Raw genomic sequence first — 19,922 nt, 5'->3', positions numbered from 1 at the left:
TTCTTGCATTTTGAATCCACGTGTACTTGTTAGTCTCGTTGTGTGGATAGAAGTTATTTAATATTTTTAGATCGTTCCGCGTCCACAGCTCATTAGTTTTTTCCGTTGTTGTTGGTGACTTCTTCACCCTGTTTACCGACTACGTTATTTCTTTCTTTTTTCCTTATTTGGCTATTAAGATCTCCAATAATTATCGGTTCTCTAGAATTGCCAATTTTTGTGATTTCATCATTAAGTCGTTCGAAAAATCTATCTTTAACTTGTACTAATGTGTCATCGTTTACTGCGTATACCCCAGTATAGCATCCATGTATTGTTATCTTCACCTTTATCTTTCGTTCGTTTATGGGTTTTTGTTTCGACCCCTGGAAATTCAATTGTTTTTTACTTCAGAGTTATCGTTGTGCTAGAAACTCACAATTTTTTTCAACATAAATGAGTTTGTTTCCATATCAAGATAATAAAAAGTCAACTTGCTTTCGTTCAATGTACGATCGTTTATGAAAGTATATATTTTAACGTTGATTAAATACGTGTAATCGGGGAATCACGTATTAATCGAATATCATAATGGCCACCTAACTCCTATAACGTTCTCCGATAATTTTAGCTCTCTGAGACAGGTAATAAAATAGCGAATTTCAAATTTAAATGCCAGATAAAAGCGCTGTGACTGTTTTTAGCTGTCTTGTTGAATGCGCTCATTAGGGCGAAAGCACATACACTCAATTTTCTACATTTTTCACAGCTGTTGGTGTTTAATTATTTCTGAAGGTTTCTGATAAAAATATGCATGGACTTAACGTGTGGCTGCAAGGTGCTTATGGCCAAAAAACGTTTTTAAAGTAAAACGCTTTTCAGAACTACTGGTTTTCGGTAGTTTTGCAACAGCCAAAGCTCATTTGGCTATCAACATTGAACTTTCAAATTGATGGTGGTATTTAGATACTGGATGAGCTGGAAGCAAACCGCCAAATGACTTGAGAACATGCAATCGACTAATTTTAATTCGTTCTAACCAAAGATGTGCTTCCTCGCATGATACATTAAGTCGTATGCATGCTGAACGGTTTCAACTGAGCGTGATCAAATGACACTCTACATTTAGTCCCAATTAACACTTTGCTCTGCCGTTCCATCGTTATTATGAATTTTCCATAAATTATGGAGTTTGAGAACCGAATTAATCACCGGTTGAAATCCTACATTCAGTTGAATGAGCTTTGGATGGTGATTCTATTAAAATTTCAAATTTGGTCCATATTCCGGCAGAGATGTGAGCTGCCATATACCGGATAGGATTATTTCGCATATTTGCAATGCCTTACGTTTATGCAAAATTAACACAGTAACCACTTTCAATTGAAAATACATGCTGCTTCCGTTGTTACTGTGGCTGATTTAGAAGATTATATTGTCGTAACTATCAAAAGAAACTGGAATAATGTTTCATCCATTATTGAAAATATTTAAAAGTTTAGCTAAAAGCCATTTGCTTATGAAATTTGATCAGAACAATGAGAAATTGCGTCCAATATATTTATTTTTTTATCCGGACTCTTCAACTAACTGAAACTTAGTTGAAGAGTTTCGAAAGATGCCCAAGTTTTGTTTTTCGTCAAATTAATCACTCTAATAACCTGTCAAGTAAGCTATATTTCCAATCCGGCTGATTTATCTACCTGACTGCTGCGTCCTTCCGGCCTCCTACCCTATCTCAGTTCGACCAACTGATAATGACCTCGATAAACCGTCCTTTACCAAACAGCTTTATCAAGTTTTCCATAACAATAGTTCGAAACAGACCTTTAATTGAACTGTACTGATAAAGGGTTATCAGCTAAATGGAAGGTAATAACGCAATTAGCATAATGCAACCTTAAAATCAAGGCATCTGAAATTTAAAACATAGCATATAATTCTTAATGAGTGGATAATGATAGCTATTGCTACAGGAGTCGGTAGTTTTAGTGTTTTGAGACAGCAAACTAACTGCGAATCAGTTTTTCAGGAGACTCTAAAGGAAATTTTATATAAAAGTAGTTTAAACATATCCAAAGGGTGATTTATGAATATCCTCCTAAAAATCGTTGTGAATATTTGTGTTCCGACAGTCAAATCATTTTCACTTATTAGCATAAAGGAAGATTTTAGATATAGGATGTTGAAATTAAATAGCATGCTTTTCTAAATGTTGTAAGACATTTTTATTGAAACATTTTCTAAAAAGCCCATAACAATGCTGAATTAATTAGCCAATCATAATTATTAATAGCCAATAATTTGCCTGAAAAACCATGTACCCATTAAATGAACCAATTAATATAATATGGAAACTAATATACTAATGTAAAAAATAATAAAGTCAAATGTTGTCTAATCTTCTTCGAGTCGAAACAGCAATATTAATTAAACGTATTCCCCTATTGGGGTATCATAATAAAAAATATGTTTAATATGAATGATGAGACGAGAGAAACCAGACAGAGTGCGTGTAAATACACTCGTAATTGCGTAACATCGCGTGCGTTGCGTTGATTATACGAATCAACCAAACTTGACGAATATTTCATAATATTTGGCGTAGATCCGCGGAGAATTATTCACTTAGTTGTTGGGTTTTTGATGTTTGATTGTTTGCCAACACAGGGTAGGTTTAGAATTATTCCCTTTAAATACATTTAAACCAAAAAAAAAAACGTTTTCTCTTGGATTAGCTGCCGCACTTGATACCAGCAAATAATAGTCAGGTGTAAGTGAACAATAAAACAACTTTAATTCACAATTGAAATCGGTATGGCTCGTTGTGTCGGAAACTTTTTTAAATAAAAAGATTAAGTAAACATACTCATCACTAAACCATAAAGAGTTATGTGAAAAACTTGAACTTTTGTCTGTTTGCGACACGCAAATGTGTAGGAGTGCTAAAGAATTAAGTTTTATTTTATTCAGTTAGTCACGAAATTGCATTCGTGTATACTTTAGCTGTATTTTTATCGTCGCCTTTAATTTATGGGCTCCCAAGTCTAGTGTGTTTTAAAATTTAATTTGTTTCTTTCAGTGTTCGCTAAAACTGGAGTCGATAATGCAAAGCAGTGAGCTGTATTTTAGCAGATAAGGCCGGACTTAGAGTTTAAATCGAGTTTAATTCTTAGGAAAACTTTTTCTGCCCTTAGATTGTTAGTCTGATAGTCTCCATTTGACTTTATGAGACTTTCTTAGTTCATTTGTCGATCTTGCTGTTTTTCTGTTGCCCCTTTTCAGAACGATCTGATGGCATATGCAATTTGTTTATTTAGATTATCAGGTGAACGAATTAATTCGGTTCGTTTTTCTGGAACATTTTCTTTAGCATCAGATATTGAACATGTGTAAAAGTTTAAAAAAATATATTTTTTGAACATGCTTGAGGGGAATTAAAGGTTCTGCTTTATGCATAATTTCACAATTTTAGGGAAAATAAAGTCCTGAACAAAAAGCCACGTAATGTTGCAAATAACTTGTTTATGTAGATTCTTTTATTTTGAATTTGACCATAATTTCACTGTGTACTTGCGCATATTTCCAGTATAACCCTCTACTTTATATCCTCGACGGCACTTCTACACTACACAAATTAAAATTTCCCCGAAAATTTATTTCTCGTGCACACTGGCATTTTTCCGGATTTTTTCTGACTACCGCATTCAGACCAAAGCAAAAGGACAAAGCGGCGTTTCACAACGCCACAATGAAATAAAATTATTACCTTTTACAGCCTTTTAACTTATTTTAGAATGCTGCCGGGCCGGTTCCAACTTATAATAGAAAAACGTGCATGAAAACTTATTTAGAATTGAGCTTACTATGCAGCATTTTCTGATATAGTTAATTAGTTTCTGGCTTTCCAGTGGGCTTTGTGTGTGTTTTGCGAAGCTTTAAAATAATAATTGACGCAGCATGACAAGTTTCATAACGTACAGCTTGATTCCTCGATGTTTTTCAGCACATTTACTGAAGAATAATTTCTTTGTGAACTTGAAAAATTCACCCCAGGTCCTTTTCCATCTTGTAAATGTATTCTGTATCTTTGCGCTTTGACCAAACGAAATTTATTTGCTGTGTTGAGAATCACACTAACATTATCCTCTTGTGTTACCAGGACAATAATTAAATGGTATTTTTGCAGCTTGCATTTGGCTTACAACGAGGGTAGTCGCAGTGCTGCAAAATTATGTCAGCTTCGCTTTCACCCTTAACTGCCATTTCTATACCTTTATTATTTCAAAAGCGTATAGTAATTTGAGTCTTATGCATGAAGCGCTGTAACTAGAACAAATATCTTTTGTGTTAATGTAACCGTAGTCTTCGCATTAAAATTGCACAAACCACTCCCGTAAATAAGAGCAATAAATTAAATAAACATGGAGCTTACACATGCGTAATTTATAACCGATGGGATCGGCTTGATATCTCACGAAGCTGCAACTGAATTAGCATGTTCGTTCAAAAGGTGGAAATGTTGAGGTTTTTTATGATTTGTATATGATTCTGATCCTGAGATGTAAGTAATTTAATGCAGTGTTATGAGCTAAAATCCTGATACAGCCCAAGTTTAGTAGAAAAGCTAAATTTTCGAATCAATCATTCTTTTACAGCGGGATGCCATATTATCGGCTATAAAACGCGTCGCGTGTCGGCTTTGGAAGAGGCATTGTACCGTGCCCAATCCGCTTGATATTCCCCCATGCAAAAAAGATACGAAAAATAAAGAAAAATAAGAAAGTATGGTGAAAGATTTTAGGGCGTCTAATGTGTGTCATTCGGATCGATATACTGAAAATCGCACGATTTTTATACCAGAAGTGGTATGTAAGTTCAATGTAAGTTGTATGCGCTAAAATAGTTTCAATTTGCGGAAACTAATGTCTAAAAGAGAAATGCACATATAAAACTGCTGTTTCCAAGCGAATTTCAATTTTGAGAAGGACTAGAAAATATTTGTTATTGAAATTATTTCGCGGCTCAAATATGTCTCTCACGTTCAATAATGCTGATTGGATATTATGTGAAACTGCTAATTATCTGGTAAATTGAAATTCAAACACAGTTCTAATGGAACAAGGTAATTGAACTAAATAAATGGATGTTTCCCAGTAGTAGTTTTAGTAGCGTGCGGAATCAATATACCCTTTTTACTGTAGATAATTCATTTGTTTTATGGAACTGTAGTTGCTGATATTCGATTGATTGTACAGGACGTACAATTTTTCAATTAAGGTTTTTTTAGATTTTGAACTTATACGTACACATATAATGTATGTTATACTGGATAGATCTTCTTATGAGCCTGTTTAATTGAACTCTTTATGCCCATAAATAAACACAAAATTATTTTATAGTTTTAAGATTCCGGCAGTGATTATGACGAGAACTAATATTAATATGTATAAAATATTTTGCACCTTACAAATTACTTTAAAACTGTTAGCATCTAATTTAATGCTGATATAATTATCTTGAACTAATGGTAATTACGAAACGTAAGACGCAGAAGAAAGAAAAGGAAATACACAGACTGAAAGAACAACTGCCAGCATAGTAGATGCATATAAATCACTGTAATAAGAGAAGACAGTTGCCAAATTTAATAAGCTCAAAAACAAAAATTTGCGAAATGCAAGGATCATTGACTTGACGAATTTAAATAGTCGAAAGGAAATATTTCAAGGTGCAATAACAGACAATTCAGGCGAAATAATTGCATGCATTTTCCTGGCCAAATATTAAAAGACCAATGCAAAAATACAGAAGGTAATCAAGCTATCAACGCAGAAGCAACACAAGCTATCACTGCAACTGAAGTTCTATCAAAATTCAGAGAATTGAAGACGGAAACAAGCTACGCAAGCAAAATAATAGCGGTTATTGAAAAAAAAAAATTAAAGTTATTGAAAGAGCAGAATTAATCAGGTCAGAGGGATTGGACTACAAGTTAAAGAAGACACACAAAAATATTTAAGATGATGAACAACTGATAATTCTAAAATAAAATTGAACTACTATAAATTTTGTCCGATTCACTGCTCCTGACTCAAAAAAGTGTTTCATAAAAGTTTTGAAACTAAGAATTTTTCTCTCTTAATTTATCGTCTCTAAAATTTATATTTAGTCGGAATATTTGCGTTTGAACGTAGTTTAAATTTCGCCTTATTCCAACGGCTTGTATTAATTACTGGGTTAGATGTGTTTAAGTGGGAGCATGCTGCTCAAATATTCCGTTTATATATTTCGTTGATTCTTCAGCAAAAATGTACTTTTATCTGAATTTTCGAAGGCTTGTACGCATTTGCTCTACTTCATCTTGTACTAGGCTTTATAAAATATTTGGATATGCAAAAATAGTTGTAACTGTGCATTTTCGCCAAAATTCCGAGATCTCATTCAGTCTCGCAATAAAAAATGTTAATGTAATGATAAAAGACCTTCCTCATTTCGTTTTAATATTTTAATTGCAGGTTGCGCATTCCTAACGTACTTCAATCCAGAGAGCGCCCTCAACTGCCAGAACGCTCTGCATGAGAAAACCACGTTAGCAGGGGTGAGTGGCTTTATAATGTTTAGTGTTTCTTTAATTTTCAACTTATGAATTTCGACGCTAAATTTAGTTACTGAAACAGGTTGGTTATTCCTTGTTCGGTAGAATTTTAAGTTCCACAGTTAAGATACAATATTTTAGATTTTATTGTTTTACACTACTAATGATGGCTTAATTTAGGTAGGTACACATGAGTCATAATTTTGAAAGCGCGTTTTGGTAGGGGATTTTCAGTTTTACAGTGCTTTGGTCAGTTTATCAGGTACTGTACAAGAAAGGTTGTAGAGTGTAACAAGGTAAAGCGAGCTAAAATTTGAAACTCTACTTGTTTTAAATAGAGCATGAGCTACTTTACTTTGGTCTCTATGAATATACAAAACTGAAGAGAACAAACTTTTATATTTTAAAGGGTTTTCTCTTACATATTCTAAACGTCCACGGAAAAGAACATGAACGGTCAAGTCCAACGATATATTCATTTGGAATCGTTTCGGATATATTGGCATTGATCTTCAAGATTCCACGTATATTTGACGACTTGAACTATCAGTATTAATAGAGATATCGGAAATGTAACTGCATCCTCGGATAGGTTTATGCACGTTTAAATTTTGAGTAACATCAAAATTTAGAATCGAAGTTTTCAAACAGTGTTGTCAAATTTTTAACAATTTCAGCACTTTGTATTCTGAATGAAACCGAATATACTCAGCTTTCCAAGAATAATAAATGTATATTTGTTTGAATCGGCAAGGCATTCAAGCTTAAATTAAGTTAAGCTTTGTCCAACCGCTGGTTGAACTCTTCAAAAATGTCGGGTCTTGAAATTTAAAAAATATTTATATGCCAAATTTTTAATACTATTTTTGAAAAGTAATACGGTATTTAACACCAATATCTGAAATATATTTTCAACAACTTCCATGTAATGCGCTAAATAAACCTCAATTTAGGAGTTTGGAATAGAAATATTATGAGTTGGGTCTTCAACACTGTTTAAAAGGAAGTTATTTTTCGAATCGGTCGGTTATTAGTGTAATAACCTATTCGGTTCCTCTAGGTATCTCGTCTGTTTAAATTTCGACGGATCGTAACAAAATTAAACTGGTTCCTATCTAGAAAATATCGAACGAAATATTGCATAATGCACATCGCGATTCAAAGTGTTCGGATCTCGATCAGTTCGTTCCCTGTTTCCTGCATTATCAGCGATCTGCTTTGTGCCAGAAGCGCTACGCTAACTCAAATTGAATTTGCCGTTTCTATTGCTGTATTTTAAACATGATCACACGCTGTAGCGAGACGTGCTGTTCTGGATTTAGTTTTGAGTGTCTCTCTTCGTTCAAGATGTTCCGTTTGAAATGCAACGAAAATAAATTAGTTAGCATAGATAATTAATTTGTAAGACACTATTTCATTGTTTGCATCAAAATGTTGAGTTATTAAGTTTATACCTCGTGCCACTAATGCGCTGATGTGCCTAGTAAAGAAGGCGATTTTCCGAAATTGTCGCAAGTAATGAGTAAAGCCACATTTTTAAATAGTGAAATTATTGAAGAAATTTACGGTCAGACTTTATTTTCGAAATCAGAACACCAATTTCCTTCTCAATGTAGCATCTGACTATTACCGGGCTGTTACCCAAATAATTACTATCTTATGGAAAGTACCATTTGTTTTCATACCTTTTGGTTTTTTTCTATCGTTTTCCACATTTGATTCCCCAAAAGATGGTATTATAATAATGATTCCCCAAAAGTGTTGGTTACAATGGATACACGATAAAAAATAATTTACTAACAGTACAACAATGTTTGGATTGCCTGAATTTGATAAACCTTTAACGCATTTAATGACTAAAACAGTTGTAAATTGAAAATTTTCTATAGGCTACTAATATGGCTTCCTTTAATCACTTTTCAGGAACAAGATTCCTAACATAACTGGCATGGTTGATTTTCATTAAATTTTTGTTGGGTTTGATCCTTTTTACTCACTGGTGTCATTGTCACTGTTGGTTTCCATTTCTTGCTTTTCCTTCATCAAATCGGTGATTTGATGATCAGTTACTTAAACAGGTTGTGTTAATTTTAACTAATCTTAACCTCCTAATTAATCCAGTGATGAACTTGATGATTTTTTTAACCTTCAGGCGGCAGTAGAAAATTATTTATTTCTGACCTGTCGTAAATACGAGTGAACGTGTTTCTTCATGGATGACCAAAATCCAACTGTTTCTGGAAAGCTGGCACTGAACGGAAAACAAAGTTTAAAACAATAACCTCTAAAGAATATTGCTTTCAAAAAGCTATGTTGTGCGATTTATATCTGTTTCATAGTTTTTGCAACAAATTGGCAAATATACTGGCAGACAATTTTTGTTTTTTTTTAAGACCTGTTGAAAAAGATTTAAATTGTTGCTACAGAACAGCCTTTGCCAATTACATTGCCAAATTAAACACTTTTTGACTTTATCCTCTAATTAAGAGACTAGAGATTTGGATATCCGATATATTCATTAACTTCTTGCACTTTATGGCCACCTGACATAAAATCAAGGGGCATCCGATCCGAAGGTTTTGCAGGTAATTTCCATTCAATGGCCTGCCATATCCAAATTAACCCTCCATTATAGAAAATGGAATAATTTCGTTACTGTGTGCGGTCTGGATATCCTGTTAGTGTTAATTAATCATGCAGCTTGTATCTCCCCGTCGATTTTTTGCTTTTCAGCATTATTCAGTTTAACTGCTGCTGTTTTTCAGTGGAGTCAAGAAAAACAATTAACGTGCGATATTCGGAATCAGTGAACCGAGAAATGCAAATAATTCCAGTTCAACTAGATGTTTCAAATCCTGCCAATACCCGAGCAATAGTTAATCGGTCGAATCGGGATCAGCTTTTCAGCGTTCCCGTATTTTTCAGAAGCTAAAAACGCCTGGAAATTGCTTGGCGCGCGTTCTGAACTTGGGTTATGCTTAACTTCAACCGGCAGGCACGCGATAATATAAACAAACATGTCGACGGAGTAAAAAACTATTCCATTTTCCCAGTTGGGGCCCAGATTGCCTCTCCGTTTAGATTGGTTTTTATCGAGATCGGGACTTTATTTATGTAAAATTTTCTGTTGGAAAAACGGAACATACGTGTCTCTTTGTACTGGCTTTGGTGCGGAGGTGCTGCAACATAATCAAATTACCTTTTACTACTAGTTACAATTTTGTCAGTGATACTTTCTAGTGAAGTTTTTCAGTGAACACAACGGACACTACTCACAATGGAATATGATTTATTTGTCTATCCGGAGCTGTTGGCCTATTATGACCCTGCAACTTTGGTATGTGGAAGACTTTCCAATATTAATTGACAATTTATGCGAAAAATCAGCGATATTTTATTAATAGTATCAATTTATAAGGGATGGTTAAGAAAAATTGAATTGAATTGTAATTTTTCACCATCAATAGCCGTATATTTAAGCGGAATGTATGTGTATCTTCACATAAAGGAATGCGCATGAAACGGCCCCAGGAGTTACGACTTGAAATATTTATTTTTCATTATGAAATTTTATGGATGGAATTATAGTAGCAGACATCTGAGAAAATTTTGGTGGCAATGGCGGGATAAAATTATGTTAATATTATTTTTAAATTATTGTTTGAATTAAAGATGTTCTAACAAAGCAGTTTCGAACACATTGGGAACATGTTTAAATTTGGAATCCTATAGTATTAAAGGCCGCCACTTCTTGGAATACAGAAGAAATATTCCGTTTGTTGCTATTGAAGTACGATTAAAACTCACAACAAGTTTGGTTGAAGTAGAGCGTAAATAATGCACCATTTTATAAGTGAAATATTAGTTAGTGTTTTTGCAGACTGAGGTCAAATTTTGAGCAACCTAATAAATTAAACGAAAATGAATATTCGTTGCTATGGGCCGCTTTTAACCACCTTCATTTTCATTTTCTTAACTTTATTGCAATAGTTACACAGTTTGCAAGTTCACAATATTTGCTAACATTTTTATTTAAAATCTTCAGCTTCAATATTTTCTAAAAGTAATTCAGCAACCGGAAGCAATTATTATTTTTCGAAAATATCAATTAGTGACTGTATTCAATATGGAATTATTATGTTATTCTATATTCCTGTAAATTTTTCCTTATTTGTCTGATCCAAATGGACAAAGTTTGATTCTATGTTCAGACATATATAATCTCAACGCGCAAGTATTAAGTTAATTCAGCTAAATATTCCTCAATTTATAGTTAATCTGCTTAAAATTATACTTGAAAGATATGCTGCGTCGTGCTAAGAGATTGCAGTTAACGATTTATAATGTAGTCAGTTTGCAATACATTCAAGAGTAAAGATTGATGATGTCCAGCATAAATCGCATGTGTGTTTTTTCATATAGTAATAATACTCATTGATGCAACACTTTAAACACTGTTTTTTTTTTCTTAGTTTCAAGTTTTTCTGATTAATTTCGCGATTATTTTTGCTATTAAAAATGAAGATTTGACATAAACTGTTTTACATGGTAAAAGTATGAATTGTGCCGAAAGAAAATTATAATTTAACTACATGAAAGAATCATCTTTAGATTTGTATCAATTATTCGTCGTGATCAGCGCAATTTTACTAGCTAAAATAACGGCATCTAATTCGATAAAACGTTTCGCACAGGTCATTTTCTGAATCACTATTTTTTACTATCGGAACAATGGCCGCTGTTAAAAATTCCAGAAATAAAGTTATGAATGTAAGTTCTGATGTAAACACATTAAAATTAAAGGTCAACATTAGTTAGCGCGATTATATGAATTGCAAGTTTTACTCATAAAATGCAGAGAATGGCTCGACTTGTAATAACATTTTAGATTGGGGTTTATAATGCAACTGTAAAAAACTGTATATGTAAAACTGTATATGTAAAACTGTATGTATTGCAACTGTAAAAAACATGCAATTTTCATTTTCAGGATTGTGAACTTTGTGTTCCAGATTTGATTTATATTGTCTCCTATTAAACAGCGTTAATCAACTTGCCAACAACTACTAGAGTTAGAAAGTGTTGTGAGTTTCTTATTATTATAAAACAATATTTCAAACTTCTTTAGCTATTCGTGTTATTCCAGGCGCACATTTGCCGCAGATGAAAATGGCCAAATATACACTGACCATTGAAAATGCAAAATAGCGTTAACATATGGAAAGTTCAATCCTTATTGGATAAATGTTCATAACACCAGAAATTGAAAATACACGATTTCCTTCGGTCGAAAATAGAACGTGACGCAGCAGATCGCTGTGTTATTTCCTTGCCCAGTTAGAAAAATATTTCCACCAAAGAATGTTTACTATTCATCATGATTAGAATGTAGAATTACACATGCGATGCATGTCCATTTATCTTTATTCGGCTACCACTGGGGTCACGCCTAAAACTAGTTTTATTTAAACTTTTCTCACATCCCGCAGCGATTTTTTAGCTTTGTATTGAGATAAATTGCCTACCTGTTATTTGGTAGCCGATATGGGCGATATGTAAAAAGATGTTTTCAAAAAATAAGTGGCATTACACAGACAGCTATAATTATGGCTTAATTATTTGCTATTGAAAAATGTTTATTTTCCTGCTTTTAATAAAAATCTGTCACTTAATTCGTATGACTTTTATTATCTTGATCTTACGCTTCCTCAAGTTATTAATCGAATTAGTTATTCATTTATATTTTTAACATGATGATATATTTTTTATAATATTATTCAGCTATATAAAATATCTTTACGCTTACGCAGATTTACTCCCACAATTCATTTTTGCTTATGCAAATTAATATTTTTGAATCTTTAATATACAAGTTGAAAATATTATTAATTTTGAAATACTTGCTTTGCTTTCAACAGCTTTATTTATTATTCATTTCAGCAAACTCTAGACACGTATAATACGAAATTTCCATTTCGATTTATTGCAGTCAAACTCGATTTCATACCTATTGTTCTTAAATATTTTATATCAGCAAAAGTCGATTCAATAATTGCATATGTCTGCATATGAGATATTGCATATCTGAGCCCCAATTAAAATTTAATTATTGAACAACATTTGTTCGCTTCAGTTTCCATGCGAATCTTCCTCAGTGCATTTAGCTCCATTTATATATTTTGAGAGTACATTTGCATATTTTTAAAATCTCGATTATTTATGTACAAATAGTGGCAAATTGGTGGGCACTAACAAGAATAATGCTAAATAACTGCATAAATGCTTTCAGCAAACACAATTTTGCGTTTTATAAATTACATTTTGTGGTTAGTTGCTAGGATCATAATGCGTTTTGGTCGCCCCTAATGATTGGGTTATATGAAATTCCGTGGTCTATAATTTAGCGTCTGGCGTTAAGCATACATTAGCATTTTCATATGTATTTTTGTCATATGAATCGCATTAAGTTCTTTAAAATACAACAATAAATAAATGTTTTTTTGTAGTCTATTATAAATATAGCGACATGATAAACATTTGCGGTATTTATCTCATGCATAACGTTATGCAGATAGAAACATATCGGTTCTACTAATATTAGTTGATCATTCATTAAACGAAAAAATTAATGCTTTCGTTTGTCGTTCAAATTAAATTGCAACCTGTCCAAGAAGTTTTTCATTTCAGAAAGGAACTTTAAATCCTTTGAATTATTTTCATATCTGTTGGGTTCGCTCTGATGTAATTTTGTCCTTTCTGGTCATCCAAACCTGTATAAACTTTTGCAATACCGTCATAGGCCCCCTAGACCCTATTCGAATATTTACAATTCCATTTCTGCTTCAGTGCTAAATTATGTAACCTAAATACCTGTTGAACTTGGTCAAAATGTGGCTTCATATTTTTTTCAGAGCAATCCGGAAAGTGGCGCTTCGCTCGCATCATTATCTCAATGAGCTGTTTGTTGTATTCATATTTAATAAAAGGAGTTTTTCATGGTAAAATGTTATTACGCAAATTTTTCACAACAGGATTAGGAAATTTGGCATATTTAACATTTGGCTTTCTCGCACTCATCAAGGACATATTTTAACCTTGTTGTGTTAAGAAGTTTTCCAGTTATAAAAATTTATTTAGAAATCAAATCAGTTGATATACATTTCCTTGCGATTTAAGCATTCTTTAAAGCTTCAATTGTTCCTGTCTTTTTATTGGCTGGTGGGCCCATATCTCCATTCAATCTAGACTGGATTTTGACCTTTAGTTACTGAGTTTCTTTGCAGGAAATTCACTCTTTGCTTACTTCCGCTTAATCTATTCTTCAAATTTTGGAAACTAGTTGAGTTTTTTATTTTTTCAAGTTTTACATAGCGATCTAGGTTCTACACATGTATGAGTATATATATGTAGGATTCGTTTTATTACATCTTAACACATTCTATTAGTTTATAAATTTTTATCTAAATGCACGTTTGTCGAATTGCCTTATATTCATCTATTTTTTCTGATAACGTTTAGCTGAAATATTTTCAATTATCTATTTAGGCGGATGTATAAAAAGTACCTGACTCCTATTGTTCCATGTCTTAGGTTTTGGAATAATGTTGTTGCGCGTAATGTTTTGTTATTGTATTTTTCAGTCTGTTTTGTATATTGCAGAGTTGAAGTGTTGCTCCTATTAAATAACTAAAAATTGTTTTTTCAATCTTGTTAAATTTTTGCTTAATACTTATGAAGTTCAAATGAAAACGGACAACACCGAACAAAAACTACTAGAATCAGCTAACAACATGCTGATAAAGTCCATAATGTTCCATCATAAGGACATACATAAACAAACCTGGGTATTTAACTAGCATGTGGCCCGTAACCAGATTGACCATGTCGTGGTGGACGCTAGGCATGGGAGATACCTAGATGTAAGAAGCCTTAGAGATAATTTTCTCGTAAAAGCCAACTCCAAATCAGAATATCGAGTCATAAAAACCAAAAAAATAAACTACGGAATCCAGCAGATCAACAAAAATACTAACAAGAACTGGAACAGAAACTCACTGAGAATGCAAATCGCACATTGGATGTTGAAGGTTTGTGGAACTATATTGAACAAACGATAAAAAAGACAGGAATATTATCGGGACAACCAAAAAGACAACAACTAAGTCATGGATAAGTGTCAACAAAAACTGCATGAAAGAGAAACTTTTAGAAAAGCCATGTTTCAACACGATACACCTGAAAAGCGAGAAAAATATGCAAACACTTGTAAAGAAACCAACAAGTTGATAAAAAGACAAAAACAAGAGCATGAATGTCGAAAATACGCGAATTCTATAGGGCAATAAAAGACGAAAAACGATAATATCAGGCCAGGTCGGTTCCTATGTTGAAAAGCGATAATGGAGACGTGATACTCCACTACCACGAAGAGGTGGAAACACGAAAAAACTACTATGAAAATAGATACCACACAGCAGTTTTCCCTGTGGCAGAACCATCCATAGAAGAAATTCGAAAGGCAGTAAATAAATTTAAGAACTCAAAAGCTTCTGGATCGGATACATACCATCAGTATTAAAGTACGGGGTGAATCGTTGTACAGACAATTACATCAACTAATGATTTTGATATATAACGAGGGGGACAATACCAGCAAAATGGCAAGAAAGTTACCTTATGTTGTAGTGTAAATAAACTTGTGTTGTCAACACACTCAACAAAGTCTGTTCTTTCGTCTATTGACATAAATGAAATTTGCATGTAATGCGCTCTATATTTACGGGTTTTGAACAAATTAAACTCACGACTTAATTATAAGATTGAATTGCTTCGATTTGTTTCGTTATACCAATTTTTTTTAAACATCTGCCCACTGGCACGAAAATTGCAATTTCGGCAATACTTGCATACATCGCATCTACCTCTGGACACTTTAAGCTCAAAGTGTGAAGCAAAATTAACCGCATCGCTACATTGTCACGAACTTTTTACAGCGCGACGTAAACCCTCTAAAGCGTTCCTTCTATTTATTTTTGTGTAAAAGTTTTATGCGATATCCCGCTTTTCGGAAAACATAAAATACATAAGACATTGCATTTATGATTCAATAAAGACGATCTGCAATATCTCAGATACGCTATAAGTAGTTTTATAGTGAATGAAATGAGAAAATGGTATTCGAGAGTAATGCTATTAGTAGGTGATTTTTACCAAAATCATTTCCGTTAGATATGGGAAAAGTGGAGAAAATATTGGTTGTTGTGCGATGTTTCTTACATCGCATTTTGGCCAATTTAATAAATTACTTTTGGCAAAGTGATAAAGACACGTACGCGTAATTTTTCGGATCTTTTTTTCAGAAGTTTTTGTCTGTTAATGTAGTTCGAAGAGCACTTTGGATTATAAATATTTAATAACACATTAACCTATAATTATCGATTACCTGATATGCGGCGTTTTCAACATATCATTAGATAGATTATATTAGATAAAAAGTGTTCAAAGTATACCACTCAGCTTTATAGATTGGACCTATCACTTTTATCATCATGCTAACTAATGTAAATATTAGTTCGGGTTTTTTTTTTGCTTTTCACATATACTCCTGAGGGTCTGAGAACAGATTGATTTCTTTCTATAAATTAAATAGTTTAAAAACTGCTTCTAAAGTTATTGCAACATGTTACCTAAATGCGCTGATGCAAGCATAAGATGAATTACCCATTAAAGCCTAGAATAGTTTATTTCTAAAATTAGGCGAATTTACCACGTGCTTAAACCTTGGACGCATAAAATATGAAGCAATCGTAAAACGTAAGTTCGATGCTGTACGCGAATCGCTTTTGCTTATTTGTTCTACCTAAATTTGGTTTCATGTGGTAATGGTATATACTTCCGGTTATATTTTATTTTTAGGCCATATTATTTGATGCTTTGACGTATAATTAACTATTGTCACCTAGTTATTATCAAAACCAGTAATAAATCTACAGAAGCTTTCAGCTTTTACATGTGAATGTTCACTTATACGAGTGGACAACACGCCGAATATATATTTCCAAATTATATATGTATAGTGCAAAAAACATACCTATATTTGTATAAATTGTTTTCATGGTTTATCATTTAGGATCAATATTCTCATAATTGACAAATTAAACAAATGTGTTCAATAGTCCTAATGTGAATATTAGTTATCTTTATGATGAGTTAATCTTTATTCCTCTTCAGTGTGGAAATATAATTTAGTTTATTTAATTAAGATAAAGCACTCTTGTAACTCAATATATCGAGATTTAATAATAATCATAGTTGTTGTTTCCTCTTAAGCCAGCGCTCTTAAATATGGGCACATTTTCTGATTATTTTCTAACATTTAATTATCACTTTACTTTCTAATCGTTCAATCTTCTTTAACTAAAAAAATTTTTATTAGCGAAATAGTTTTATACCATTTAGCGTCATTTCATGTCTCAATTTAAAAGCCTATATTATAAAAAATCAGGTGTAACAGAACATTTTGGATTGAAGAATTGACAGCTTTTTTCCATGCAAATATATTAAAAGATCCATTTGAACGAGTTGAAGCATTTACATTTTTTCCCCAAACTTCATCAAGTTGGTTAGAAAAATCAATTACATTTTCCAATTTCGACTATTTACTCGAACAGTTTCCGTTCGTATAAAATGCATTTATTCTACATTCCTCAACCTCCTTTGGTCCTTGTGAAAGCTAAAATCCACTAATCATTGCTTACTGAAGAGTTTGAGCGTGGTAGTTTCAACGCGTGGAAAAAATAATCATTTTCCCGTACAACATTTCTGTTAGAAATAAATAGAAGCCGGTCTGATAATAATTGTTGGTTGAAAGTAAGCAGCAAATAATCGAAACCGTATGGAACAGGATCTCGAGTACAAACAGCAGGAGTTATTTTCGACTTGTGGTAATTCTTTTCTGCCATAAATAAGTTTATCAAAGCATAAGAACTGTGGTTAAGGTGTTTCCAGATGCCATTACATTAAATTTTACGAGTTTTATTCAATGAATTGACTTCTGGCATTGTGATTTATTACCTTGGCCGGATAAAAACGTTGAAGTATTACTTTGTTAGCCAGAGGAAGTTCTTTTATCGTAGCACATATTTGTAATCAATCGGTCGTAGTTGGAGGGCAAACACATGCTATTTCGTTTGTTGGTTAAGTGTTGAAAATATTCCATGATATTGAACTAGAATTTTTGGTTTAGAATTATATTTACGGTATAACATGATACAGGATGGGTCACATAACGTGGTTTACCCACGCTTCAAAGTTTTTTCATAAAATTGAAAATATAAATGTTTATTGTTTTTGAATTCGCATCTTTCCACAACGAAACAAAACTATATTTGTTCGTAAATGAAATACATTGATAAAGGTAGGCAAATTTATCCTGAAAGTCAACGAAACCAATGTTCATTATATTCAACATGAACTTTGCAATTAGAAGTATCAAATTAAAATCAAGTCCTGGGTTCTTCAGTCATTTATTGTTTATTTATCAATTAAAAAAACGTTTCGAAACGTTTTTTTAATTGATAAATAAACAATAAATGACGGAAGAACCCAGGATTTGATTTTAATTTGGAATTGAAACACAGTCAGGAAAGTACGTACAAATTAGAAGTATCACAAACATTTTTACATATACATATGTCATTCTACCGTAAGTATTTGAACAGAATTAAAATTCAAATTAAAAATTGATGAATGAATAGAAAACAAGAATTATTCGTCGTTTGCCAGATATAATCAAAAGTAATTAGATTTTTTTCTGATTGGCCACTATGAGTTCGCAGATTTAAAAGATCTGCATTAGTGCGACCGAGTTTAAATTAAACCTGCCATAAATGTAAGGGCATTTTATAGTTTTCCTGGAAATCGATTTAAAGCGATAGAACTAATATATTATGAAATAAACCAAGTCGATCTATTTGCTTAGAATTTGATGAAAACGGCGCAATAAACATTTCACTTCATAGTTTCAAAGTGCTGAAACTTTGCCTGAAACTTCAATTATTGTTGTTTCAAGGAAGTCGACAACTGAACGTATAAAGCACATTCATAGGGCTGCAGCCCCGCAAAAGCAAACAAATTTCGTGGACTGTCTAATAAATTTACAATTACGGCTATAAGTTGGTTTCCAAGTTTCAAAAACAAATAAGCGGTTGTATCAGGCAGTTTTAATTTGGGAAAGTTTTTCGGTCCCGTTCGAAATTGGGAAGTTTGATGCGGATGAAATTGTGTAGTAAGTTTTTGATCGGTGCATAATTTAACGATGGAGCTGATCAAATATTTATGTTCAAATAACGGAGGTGAGGAAATTTTCTTTGAGGAGTTTGTGAAGCGTTATTAAGTTATAAACTGTTCCACTCAGACTTTTATGTGATTTTCGTATCCCATATGTTGCCAAAATCTCATGACATTACGTTTTTATATTTCAAAACTTTTTTGCACTATTTACGTAATTCATCAAATATGCGGAGTTCGCGTGTTACTTGCTTAAATCTGTTCTTTATTCTAAGTAATACTGAACATTTACCACCAGCAGACTAGGGATTAATTATACATTGCTGGAAACTAACTTGTAAATCGGCTAAATCTATGATTATAGTTTGCAGTATATTATTTGGAGTGATTTATGATAAACTCAACACAACTATTTTAATCCTTTCACATTTATCGCGGCTCGTGTAATTAATTTCTAAAGTTGCAAATCAATTTATGTATGCCCGACAACAAACAACACCTTTTTTCTCCTCTTTTTAGCATCAGTCACTGACCATTAGGTAGCCGTGCGGCTGGGGCACGTAATTTAAAGTTTGCAGAGCAGAAGTAACGAAATAAATCCCGATAAAGGATTTACCTCTCGGGTCTGACTTGTAACCGTAATGGAACTGGCTGAAAAAAAATATATTTGATATCCCAATTTATAACCTTACATTCTTTACATACATACACATATAGAAACGCGGTTTTTCAACAAATATATTGTACCGTGGATGGCCGAATATTAACTCTTTCTTCAGCTTACAACTTTTATTCCACTCGGTACAACTTTAACTACGGAACAGGAACAAACTAACTTCTAAATTAATGTCAACTTCACAAACGATAACAATAACACACGGAAAACACGGATTTCCGACTCGCGGGTTTAACTTCTTCTGCACTCAGGCGCGGCTGTCACTTCACTCCCCCTGTCTGGTTCTCGTCGTCGCTTATATACTTTTCTCCAGGTATTCCAGATAGTTCTAGAAATCTCCAGAACAGGTGCGAAACTTCCCGCTTGTCAGTGTCATATTTG

The 19,922-nt window shown here is 32.9% G+C and overlaps 1 protein-coding gene across 1 annotated transcript in view; it reads left to right on the top strand.

Annotated features, from left to right (window-relative positions):
* The first annotated feature begins 9,511 nt into the window (after positions 1-9,511).
* Positions 9,512-19,922, top strand: part of LOC109541487 (CUGBP Elav-like family member 4) — a 350,630-nt gene continuing 340,219 nt past the window's right edge. Inside the window, exon 1 of the mRNA XM_048661803.1 lies at positions 9,512-9,914. Within this exon, the coding sequence (XP_048517760.1) occupies positions 9,855-9,914 (60 nt within the window). The 5' untranslated portion in view covers positions 9,512-9,854. The remainder of the gene's footprint in view (positions 9,915-19,922) is intronic.

Source organism: Dendroctonus ponderosae, unplaced genomic scaffold (genome assembly GCF_020466585.1).
Source record: "Dendroctonus ponderosae isolate FM_Combo_2020 unplaced genomic scaffold, Dpon_F_20191213v2 Dpon_F_20191213_1, whole genome shotgun sequence".
NCBI classification, from domain to species: domain Eukaryota; kingdom Metazoa; phylum Arthropoda; class Insecta; order Coleoptera; family Curculionidae; genus Dendroctonus; species Dendroctonus ponderosae.
Note: the sequence above shows the minus strand (reverse complement) of the source record. Positions and strands in the feature narration are given on the sequence as shown.